The following is an 11,550-nucleotide window of genomic DNA, read 5'->3' on the forward strand; positions in this document are numbered from 1 at the left end:
TATTCTTCTTCTTTCCTTCTCCCCTTCGTTTCAAAATAGAAAGAAATGAAAAAGAAAAAGAAAAAGATGGGCGGAAGAAAATAAACGCTCTTCTTCTTTTATTTATTTATTTTTTATCGTTCACGTGAGTAGTTTGTCTACGTGTGTAGGAAAAGGGCGCGCGAAAAAAAAACTTCGTCTCTCTCCCTCTGTCTTTGATTCTTCGCACATTTCATTCTTCTTCTTCCCCATTCGTTGGGTTGTGACGTGAATTGTTTTTCTTTCAGCTAGACTTCATTTGGCGCACACCAGGATAAAGTTGCCCGGCCCGCTAGATGGCATCTAGATTTACTCTTCCGGAACGCGTATAGTTAGTTAGGTCTACCATATCTCGTCCTTCAGACATTTGTCACGTATACCACCCAGACTCACCACACATATACAGCACACACGGAAAAGCAATTAAACGAATTCATCAAGTGTGTCTTATTATCGTCATCCATTCACGCTATTAAGGCCGGTACAAACAACAGGCGGTTAAAGATTACAATCCCCCATTCAATCAAAATGAAATAAAAGCGGATCGTATATAGTAGGGCTCGATTATTGTAATTTAATCCCGCTGGAAGCTCTGCTACAGTAGTATACCCATTGTGCTATTGTTGGCCTTTTAATAACTGGATTATACTTACAGTTCGTTAGCGTTAAATTTCGACTTCAATTCGATCGCACAGACTCAAAATAGGCCGCCGCCGTCTATGAAAGTATAATTGACGGTGTTAGATGAGGTCACAATGCATGATTTGTTGTTCAAATTCCCACGTTTTGTTTCGACTCGGCGAACAGCAAGTTCCGGTAAATCGATTGGGGATGTGATGAGTTGAAGGTGGAACGTGTCCGTGAGAGTCCTTTATGACACAAATCAAGGGCTTTTTTCTCGGGATAACCTTGTCTTGGGCGTCCAGAAATTTACATATGTATACTGGGCATATTCGGCAACGCTAGGAGATTGGGGTCAAGGCGCGATTTGTTCATCCTTGCGCCGGCGTCCGCGAGCCGTTTGTGCGAGCCCAGTTCTCTCTCTCTCTCTCTCTCTCTGCGTATTATCTCGTTTCCGCTTTGAGCACTCACGAACGCGACGGAACCCCCTTTTTTTCTGTCTGTTCCTTTCGGTTTGAAGTCGTTCGGTGGTTCGTCACAATTCAAATAAAACGAATGCAACGCGCATTTGGTTCCATCAGTAAACAAAGAGACGAAACAACGTCAAGACGTGTGTTCCGTTCCCGATCTGTTTCTCGCACACAAGTTCAGAGTTTCTTTCTCGTCGTTGCATTTTAGTTTTGACCATTCGCAATAATTCGCCAGCAGTCGTCGTCATCCGCCCCGCAGAAACTTCTGTCGCCCATTTGTCATCATCATCCAGCGCGGAGTGCGGAGTTTGCTTTGTCGCCAGCAGCATGAAGAGCTTCCTTCACGTTTTCAGATGGATCGCCCTGTGTTCCATGTTACTGTTTGTCTTCTTCAGCGTCCAAACTGTCTCTTCGGCCAGTCTCAAAGGTTAGAGTTTCATCATCGTTCGCTATTAGACTCATGAACCGGTTGCTAGACAGGATCCATCCCCATTGGCTTGGTGCTGGTCAAGGTTCAGGGCCCTCGTCGCTTTACAAGTACGCTCTTATAAAAAATGATTGGTGCAATTTCCTGGCTATCTTATATCTACTATTCTATTTGTGTCGATTTTTAGCCTCTTGAATCCGGCAATAACATCCGTTACATTTCGTATTATTAGGTTGGAACAAATCATAAACAACATCCAACGGGGCTTTTGACTAGATTATATGCGCTGGGGGTTTTCTTTAATATGTTGGTGACCGAGAAGAGAAACGTTTTGCCACTTGAAATTGCTCCAATAGATCCCTCGCCCCCCGAAAAAAATGTTTTATTACAGTTTGAGTTTCGTGTAGGGGACCACCAATCGCTGACGGCGCAAAGTCTCAACGGAGTTCATTCCGTTGCTCCACCTGAAGGCGGGGACAAAGTGACGACCCGCTCGGCAACGACCAGCACGACGACGACTCAGCCGCGCAACAAATCGCTCAGCCGCCGAGCACGGATCCATTACCGGATCGGATGAATGTGATCCTGCCCATCATTCAAAGTGGCCTAGCCTGCCTGCAAGTAGTCTACACACACACACAAGAGGCTGCTTCCGCTGCTGTCCATCCTGGAACGTTGAATTTTTTAATTTTATTATTATTTTAATATTGCTGTGTTTGTATCATAGATGAAATGACGTGACATGCCGCTATACAATTTCAAATGTTCTAATTGTACCGAGAGAGATAGAGAAATGCAATCCAGTTCATTCCACATGTTGTACACAGTTTGTGTGTATTAAATACAAAACAACAAATCCAAATATAATTCGCGAAAGATCATTTTTTTTTGTTTTTTTGGCGTTGATGGGGAACAATCGAAGAAATACATAGGGACGAATAGTAAAATATCCTTGAGACGTGAGAGAGATGCTCCAAATACAAGCAGGAAATCAACATGAACGCACGTATACTATCTAGCGTCGAAACGTGATCTGAGACCAATAAGTGTGTCAGCATTTGTTTGAGAAATGACGCGATGGCGGGATGAAAAACGATGGCGTCGGGGTAAGCCTCTGATGAGATCAGCCGCACTGACGTCATCGTGTCTCAGTGGGATAAGACAATCAGCGGCAAAGTGATGCAACAGTCCTCTTTCTTGCCGACGTGTGCGCTCACCTGATTATAGAAAACACACGGACAAACTGATTAGTTCACTTCCCATAACGAAATTTTCGAACGGAAATTCGTTTCAAAAAATGTCATGTTATTGCTGCATACCTGGATGCGATAAGAAACTTTAGCGCTCTGATCCTTCTCGATGAGAGTGGGCAAAAGACCTGAAGGCAAATTGAAAGGAATCGATAATTCTTCGCATTTACGCTCTCCCTTGTCGCCAACGTCGAGTCGGATGTTGAATAATTCCGCCTTTTTCTGCAGGGTCACACCTTCATCCACGGTACACTCCTGCGTGGAACGAATGAATTTTTTGATTAACTATTGCCAAAAGACAGTCTCGCATAACAATGAATTTATTCTTCTATAGACGACCTTTACCTGAATGAGTTTCCCGGTGATTTTAGTGACGGGTTTGGCGGAGTTGTGGATTTGATCCAGCCGGACTAGAGCTTCAATCGCACTGGGCGATTGAGTACTAGCCACGAAATCGGAAAGTGAACCTCTGAGTTGAAACGATTCGTTCGATGCGCGGACCAGCTGCTTATTGGAGTTGACTTTTGAATCGATCGAAGTGCTGCTGTTGTTGTTAATACTCTTCGTCCTGAGAATGAAATCAAGTGTGGCTTGATTGGGCGATCCCGGAGTCACGATAAATGGCAATTGGTGACTGAAGGAACTGTAGGCCGCATCCGGGGCTCTTTGCTGGCCGTGGTCACGCAATATCACACGCGTTTTCAGACGGTAGGCGACGTTCATCATCTTGGACGAACGGCAGGACGGTATCATCTGCTGCGGGAGATTCGGGCTGACCATAAACGGGAAGGCGAAGGAGCGTTTCGGAAACACCTCGCCCAGCCTTTTTTCGCCATAAATGCCTGTTGAATATAACAAGCCAAATGGTGAACATTCACATCCTTGCAAATGTGTTTGGCAACGGACGTGGCTGGTAAAATAAGCGGAAGTGACGAAACTCACCTCGGACGGAAAGAATCTCGGAAGTGTAAAACTTTTTCCCACTGCTGAGCTTGTTGGAAGGATTAGTCACTAGATAACCTTCTAGGATGACCTGAATTTCTATAGGAAACGAAAAAAAGAAAAGAATCAATAAAAAAAGAAGCCAACTGATGAGGGTTCCTTGTACGGGAATGTGCATGAGTCAAGTAAATATTATAAAAATGACCCTCAACAGGCAAAAGGGACTCTTACTGATCAAGTTGCAATAGTCGACGTATTTGTGGAAGGCAGACGTCCAAGTGAAACAGACGAAGCCTTGAAGATCGCCGCCAGGAAGCTGGAACTTGTTTTCACCACCACCGTTGCATTGTCTGTTCTCTTGCAATTTCAATTCGAGACTCATAATAAATTCAAACGACGAGAAAGTTTCGATTTCCAAAAAAAATGCTATTATGCCAGACAAAACAAAACGAAATGGTCTCTCTTTTAATCTTCTTCGCTATAACTCGAACACAGCAGATTCAATATGGAACCGGCTTTAGCGCTTTATGATTGTGAACTGTCATGCCGACTGCGCTCACGGGCTTTTATTTCATTCAGCCAAACAGCCCGGCTGCTATTCACACTGCGCTGGTGTCCTATCACTTTTGGGGTTCACAAAGGGCTTGCTGACGTCAGTGAAGGAAATTTTCTCGACGCAACTGATAACCGGTGTACGTTGGACTAAAAACCCAATGCAGAAAAATCCAAAGTAAAGGGGATTTCGAAAAAATAACCGGAACCTACTGATTTTCCCTCGGCCCTCCTGCATGCTGCGCGTGGTTATTATTGGGTAATATATCTATTAGTTCAATCGACGCTTTCTCTAGATTATGAGCTTAATACGTTTGTTTAAAGCCGGAAAAGGTCCTCTTCCCGCTTCCTTTCCGTTTAAATGGTCGGCGTTATCTTATATTCAATGCGCAACGGATCGTCCCCGGCAGTGTAGGTTCGTTACTCATCTCTATCGGCTTATCTTTGGCTGAAAGACAAGCAGCGGTTGTTGCCTCACATGACTTTTTTTCATAATTTCAGTGTGGAGGAAGTCAATATTGACACAGTATAAATCAAAAGGGATAAAGAAGAAAAAAAAACAACAACTTAACTAAACAAACAGTTTTGTCGAGATCCTTCGATCGACGTCATTCCATTGTCATTGTGTTCGACCGTCGCTTGTCGACAAGGTCTGACAAGCATCACAATTCAAACACAATTCGACGATCGTTTTAAAAAAATATCAGTTTTGTATTTGATCGACTAAAGAGCATGGATTACGGATGACCTCGATGATGTGCGTACGTGTCTCGACATGTACTTAAATGCAGTGTGTTTGAATGGTATACATATAGAATAGCCAAATGTAGACCGGTGAAAATTTGTGTAACAACACTTCACATGTATAAATTGTTATCGTGCTGCTGGTTAAAAATCGACTTGGGACATTTTGAATAATATTGCCAGCATTCGCCTCGATCTCTTCCCGATTGTTCGGCACGAACGTAGTCCCGCGCTTCTTCGCTGGAGTCCGATGACTTGCTCACCCTAAAATAATTTCAAACAAAAAAAAAAAAAAAAAAAAAAAAAGAAAAGCGCAATCCGCCGAGGGAAGGAAATAGCGGTAGATAAGCATCAGTCAGTCAGTCAGGATGTACTACAGTGTATATAAAAATTCTAATCTGATCACGAGATAATTCTCTCGGCCAACGGTTTTTGCGTGAACAATAATAATTACGTGAATAGAAACTGAAGCAACTCGCCCAGCAGACCGTGGTGATGATCGAGCGGGAATTCGTGCACCTCGCAGATGGCCCGCAACAAACAATCATGGCCCGCCATTCCGAAGTTGTAGAGCACGTTCTCAATGGTACGGTAGACCATAATCCTGCGCAGAATCGGTTACGGCCCACTGATTAATGTTACACTTTTAATTGTGATTTATAAGCGGCCCGATTTAATGACCTGTCAAGTCAGTTTGACACTATAAAATCATTATTTATTTATTTGCGATACTGCTGCGCGGGAAAAGTTTAAGCCAGTAGAGCTGTAGGCTATACTACGCATTTGTTTTTTAATTCTCAGAATGGATTCATTAAATATTTGAGGTTTTCGGGGATTTTTGGAGTCGCCTTCGAAATTAGAATTCAGAGCTAGAGTAAGTCATAAAACAGAATGTTAATAGAATAGTTGATTGTAGAAAACATGTAATCAAGCGTCGTCCTATTGTCCTTGGGACAGTCATTTATGGTAGAATCCCATACGATCATTGGAATTTCTAATGAACTTTATAGGATATCCGAAAACTTTCCAAGTTTTATAGCACATAGAGAAGGCCGCGTTCATAATCGGAAAGAAACCCTATTTATTTCTAAAATACCTGTGCCCGCCGCTGTAGTCATTTGCTCGTGGTTTTCGATGGCCAAAGAAAAGTCGAAAGATGCGCCTCAAAATGGTGAACGTTCCGAAAATGTTGGAATCGTCAGTCAGTCCGAGATCGTCCAAAACCACTTGCAAAGAAAAATGATGAACAGTAAATAAAAAGGCTGCGCTAATTAATGCCATAAATATGTTCTTTCTCGAATCGTTTCTCATATTACATGAAAAAGGGAAACTAATGGACATGTTGGAGATTAATCCATCCGGAAGGTCACGAACGAATGGCAAGTAGAAAGTTGGAGTCACACTGATCTTGGTTCCCGGGGGGAAAGCGATCCGCCGCCGGAAGTCGTAGTGAAAACGCTTGACTCTTTTGTGAGGCCTGTGTTCTTCGGACTCTCTGTCAACCCGAGCCGCCGAAGCCGATTCAGAATCGATCAATTCGTTGAATTCTTGAATAACTTTCAAGATTCGCTTCTGTTGTTCGGCGACGCCGGAGGAAAACTGGTCGGATTTGGAACAATGACAATCTCCGCTGGCTGCACTCTTGGCCAACTTCATGACCTCTCTGAAAAGTGTTAAAACGGAAGCGAAATCTTCACGATGGTGGCCGTCTTCCGTTGCAGCTGAAGACCGAGTCATCCAGCACATCAACAAAAGAAAAGTTGGACAGAATGAAATCATTGTCAACGACCCGCCGACTGAACTGTGATGCGGAGCATTTGAAGCGCGACCGGCTTTATATTCCCTCGGTCACAGATTCTCTTTCACTAATTGAGATGGAGTCTCTTTAACATCCCATTAGGGTAGCGTAGTGTTTTTTTTTTTCAGGAGCGCGTGATCCTTATGTCACCGAAAGTAACAGTGTTTTTTGTTTTTGTTTTTTAAATTGGGAAATATTATCTGGACTTTGGATCTGGCTAGCTGCTGGTTAATTGCTTTGTGCCATCGAAGATAAAAACTTTCCAACCGTGACCCAGTAGTATTATTTAAACTACTCTACTTAAGTTTTGGGGTTCTCTCTATTATGCTTCGTACGTTCTTCCAATTAGCCTACATTGAATTATTTTAGGGCTGGATGGATATTTGAAAGCATTGTAGGTTATGGACACATTTCGGTTGATTTATTTTACTTATCTGGAACTGTCACACATCAATATTCAAATAAGTTATGATAGATGACGTATACACTTGGCAGTACACAGAAAGCGCGGCCTCACCACGACACCAAGGGAAATCCAGTTTTCCTGTCTCAATTGAATTATTCATACGTTTTATTAAAATATGGGTCAATTCAAGAAACAACTGGTTCAGAGTCTTTGAATACATTTTTACCACAATAAGATTCTAAACCTCTCCAATATTGTTACTTTGTTTCAATGTATTTCTGTGACTGCGTTATTGATTTGGATCGCATCCGAGATACCCATCCGTATATACCCGTGACTAGTATCAAACTACTGGATCGTTCGATCGAATTCCCGATATCCGATCGGGAAATCTCTGTTCAGCGTCAATGTCGACTGCCCGACCGACAACGCGGCAGGTTGCCGTGACGTGCCGTGACTGAACAATTCAATGACACCTGATTGCACGCATTGGGTTGTCAAGCCGGATTTATTAAAATTTCCAAGCATCAAATGGAAATTTTGAACTTGGTATTACTGAGAACAAAATATATTTGCCTGTTTTGTGAATATGTGAGAAAAGTAAAAGGGAGAACCCACTCGCCTAGACTGACGATTAAATGGTTCATTGAGAAATCGAACAAGTTCTAAAGACTGAAACTTGTCCAATTTTATTCCATCAAGTCTCTAAACAGCTTAGCAGAATTCAGAGTTGAAACATTGTTGTCCTGATTTTTCGTCGACGTCCAAATAAAACTTATCTCTCATTGCTGACGTTCGCACAGAACTCTATAACTTGTATTGTTGATGTTCACGTTCACGAAAAACTCTAGGCTAAGGCTAACTACTTTATAAATATTTTTATTGTTGACTTGACATCGAAAACAGCCCCAAATCTTTCTATTGACGTCCACGTAGTACTCAGCTAACTCTTTACGTTAAACCTAATAGCTTAATGTAGTTTTATCTGAGAGGCAAAGCTCGATAATATTATTTATGACCAACAACATGGTGTTGTTATCTAAACCAAGCAACTGCTGACGGAGCGGTTGGATGAGGCAAATGAAACCGGGAAACTTGGCCGAGCTTTTGTATTCTGAGTGATGCTATCATCGCCATCGCTGCTATGTTTAAATGTTTGAGTCATGAACCCATGACGACCGTTAACCAGCTTTGAATAAAGAAACAAGAGTTATTCTTGTTTGTCCAAGTAGTGAACACATTTCCTTCATTTGCGCTAGTTTTTTTACTTTATACTTTTAGTTTTATATAGTCAAATAAGAACAGATGGAAGTTTGACCGTGGACCGAAAAGCAGTCTGTTATCCAAATAATGTTTCCATTATATTGCGCTGTGATAGTTTTTTATTAAAATTATGAAATTAACGAACGATGTGGAACGGACTGAAGCTGAGGTTAAAAAGACAGTTGCGTCAGTTTATACATACGTCGTATCCCCTCAAAACTGGTTTGAACTGAATATCTGATAATATGCCAATTATTGCTTTGCGGCTTTGCGCATTCTCGAATCGCCCGCCCTTTTTTGATGGGGTTTCCTTTAAACCTAATACCTTTAATCTTCACCGAAGGTAAAACAGTCTTGCAGAAACCAAATAATTAACAAAAACAAATTTAATTGCGCCAAATGTTAACACTGCAATTACGTCCCTACTTTGAAAGTGCGTATACTATTTCGTTTTCTTAACTAGTGGCACACTTGAGACATTTCTACAGGGTATAAAAATGCTCGTCACGTTTAATGCACAGTTGATTTTTCTTTTACATCTTTCATTCATGCAAGCATATTTATCATTACAGTCTAGTCTTACAAACGGACCAAAAAAAAAAAAAACAATTACCTCAAAAAAAGAGAAAGGAAATCTGAAAAGTGAAATTTTTTCATCACTCTCCGTCTGATGAAACATGCGAATAAGTAATTTCACCTCGACCGATGCAGACTTGAGCACTTGGAACACCTGACTTAAATTTGCCCGCTAGCGGCTAGCTGTTTAGATGGTCAATGGCACTTGAGGAAGATGTGGTTCACACTGCACTGGTCGTACCCTAAAGGAATTTTAGTGACCAATGGTGAAGTGGAAAGTTGAGAAATTCCTTTTATTTTATTTTGCCCAGTGTCAAGCTTGTGTTTCTGTTCTTTTGTTGAGAAATTTAATTTTTAGAATTAGTTTGCGAAAATTGTTGAGTTCGTGTGTTGCACAAATGAACACTTGGCGCTACATATGCGCTCTGAACTTCACTTATTCACAACAAAAACATGACACCGCACTGAGTACATAGTTTTGTAAATAATTATTCGTTAAGCGATCAAAATGCCCCCCCCCCCTGCATGGCATTGATTGTGTAATGCGTATAAAGAAGAAAAAAGACATAGAAGAATAACTTGTTAGCAGAATTTTGGAAATGCCGCCATCATCTATAAGTTTTGAAAAAAATTCGAAAATCATCAACATTAGATGGCGCCTATAGCTAGAGTCAATTTTCCACAAAAATCAACGTTAGATGGCGGATGTGTAGCCAAGCTGTCATTAACTTTCAAACTTTTGAAAATTTGTCAACGAATTTTGTGGTTCTGGACTTCTGGTTAATACTATTAAAAATAGACAGTAGAGAAACTTCTTTCTAATTGTTAAACGGTTATAATTAACTATGAGTTTCAATAGTTTCAAAACTCCTATGAAAAATAGGATTCATTCGTTACAAAATGGAGAATTTGGAGAAAGTCCTGGAAGGAAAATCGTTATACCCTCTTCACCCTCGTAAGAATTTTTATTGTGTATACTGTATATTCTACTTATATGATTAATATAATTTGATGAATTGTATGTTGAATTATTATTTTTTAGATTAGAAAGGCTGGGGTATGGAACAGGTAAAAGTCCAGCAATCAATTTCTGTTTCATTTAGTTATATATAATCTTTCTTCTTGGTGTTTAGGAGTAAGTGTCTATTTGATGGAGAGAGGTCCAATTTCTGGAGGTTATCGATCTCCATGGGCTGTCAAGAAAGTGGCCAAACGTTATGACAATCAAGAAAACCAAGACTTCAGCAAACGATTACTGGAAGAGGCAGAAATATTGAAGAAGTTAGAACATCCACATATTATTGGTTTTAGGACTTTAACAAAAGCACTAGATGGGACCTGGTGCATGGCTATGGAGAAAGCTGAGAACTCTTTGATGGATCTTATCGAACAACGCTTGGATAACCAAGCTGGCCCTTTCCTACCACAACAGATTAACCGTGTAGGTGTGGATATTGCCAAAGCCCTGGATTACCTACACACTGAGAAGCTTTTAATGCATGGCGATATGAAGAGTGGCAACGTGCTTATTTTCGGTGACTTTCGTCTGGCCAAGCTGTGCGATTTTGGCGTTACCATGACATTGAATGAAGCCAACGGTCGAGTAATACCAGAACAATTTTATGTCGGCACTCAAGCCTGGTCTGCTCCAGAAGTTATCAAACTGGATGAAACCTTTGAAAACGACGAAGTCGTCATCACCTGCAAGGCCGACATGTTTTCGTATGGTGAGTCGTCCCGCTCAAACGTATCGATCAAATCGTTAATTATATTAATTCCCTATGTTTCCGGCTCTAGGTTTGACCATTTGGGAGATGTTCAGTTTGTGTGTCCCACATGTTGATTTGCTCCAAGATAACGAGGAAGAAGAAGAAGAACTCGAAGAACAAGCCGACGAGTCTTACGCATCCGCTATCGACGATTTCGCATATCACGAAGCTCTGGGAACGCGTCCGCCCTTGCCTGATCTACCAGAAGACTTGGACTACAGCGCAGCCGTTGCCGTTTTCATCGCTACAACGGAAGTCGATCCTGACAAGAGACCCCTAGCTTCCGAGGTCATGAGTATTTGGAATGCTTGAAATTGATGACAAGAGTGCGCTCATGCGAAAAAGAAAAGAAAAATTCCTCTACATAGATTTTTTTAACGCGTGTTCTCTTTTTGTATATTCTCCCCTATCTCCCTTTTTGTTTCGTTTAGAGTTCTGTGAAATAATAATAGAAACTAGCGATCGATCCCGCATTCCAAACCTGAGTGAAACACGAGATTTCATCATTCGCCGCACATTTTTTCCGGTGACGCCAACTGTATGTACAGCGAGCGGCCGATGTTGGAATTGACTCACGGTTGATTTGTGCACGCGTATTATTCCTCCTATTGGACGTGATCGATGACGATGGAGAACGGTGAGCGAGTGGGCCGGTAGACCGCGCTGATCGAATTTTCTTTTTTTTTCGGGGGGGGGGGGGGGTTGTTGCTGGTG

At 41.6% G+C, this 11,550-nt stretch overlaps 3 protein-coding genes and 1 long non-coding RNA gene across 5 annotated transcripts; 2 read left to right on the forward strand and 2 right to left on the reverse strand.

Moving 5' to 3' along the window:
* Nucleotides 1-87: 87 nt before the first annotated feature.
* Nucleotides 88-2,401, forward strand: LOC124327371. Its single transcript, XR_006916036.1, has 2 exons — nt 88-1,536; nt 1,944-2,401. It is a non-coding gene; the product is annotated as an uncharacterized LOC124327371 (long non-coding RNA).
* LOC124327218 lies at nt 2,328-4,280 on the reverse strand. Its single transcript, XM_046786184.1, has 5 exons — nt 3,960-4,280; nt 3,729-3,827; nt 3,132-3,628; nt 2,856-3,041; nt 2,328-2,753 (listed from the first exon to the last, which is right to left on the reverse strand). Exons 1-5 carry the CDS (start codon nt 4,108-4,110, stop codon nt 2,685-2,687), a joined length of 1,002 nt encoding a protein of 333 aa, XP_046642140.1. The 5' UTR covers nt 4,111-4,280; the 3' UTR covers nt 2,328-2,684.
* A 729-nt stretch (nt 4,281-5,009) lies between these two features.
* Nucleotides 5,010-7,642, reverse strand: LOC124327225. 2 transcript variants are annotated; one of them, XM_046786193.1, is made up of 4 exons: nt 6,341-7,642; nt 6,121-6,250; nt 5,479-5,628; nt 5,010-5,288 (listed from the first exon to the last, which is right to left on the reverse strand). In XM_046786193.1, exons 1-4 carry the CDS (start codon nt 6,801-6,803, stop codon nt 5,138-5,140), a joined length of 894 nt encoding a protein of 297 aa, XP_046642149.1. In that variant the 5' UTR covers nt 6,804-7,642; the 3' UTR covers nt 5,010-5,137. The 2 variants fall into 2 exon arrangements, with proteins under 2 accessions (XP_046642149.1, XP_046642148.1); XM_046786192.1 differs by having other exon boundaries at nt 6,121-7,642.
* A 2,133-nt stretch (nt 7,643-9,775) lies between these two features.
* Nucleotides 9,776-11,309, forward strand: LOC124327215 (lymphokine-activated killer T-cell-originated protein kinase-like). Its single transcript, XM_046786177.1, has 4 exons — nt 9,776-10,022; nt 10,110-10,135; nt 10,201-10,794; nt 10,865-11,309. The coding sequence occupies exons 1-4, from the start codon at nt 9,913-9,915 to the stop codon at nt 11,146-11,148; spliced, it is 1,014 nt and encodes a 337-aa protein (XP_046642133.1). The 5' UTR covers nt 9,776-9,912; the 3' UTR covers nt 11,149-11,309.
* The last annotated feature ends 241 nt before the right edge of the window (nt 11,310-11,550 follow it).

The sequence above is a fragment of the Daphnia pulicaria genome, chromosome 2 (genome assembly GCF_021234035.1).
Source record: "Daphnia pulicaria isolate SC F1-1A chromosome 2, SC_F0-13Bv2, whole genome shotgun sequence".
NCBI classification, from domain to species: domain Eukaryota; kingdom Metazoa; phylum Arthropoda; class Branchiopoda; order Diplostraca; family Daphniidae; genus Daphnia; species Daphnia pulicaria.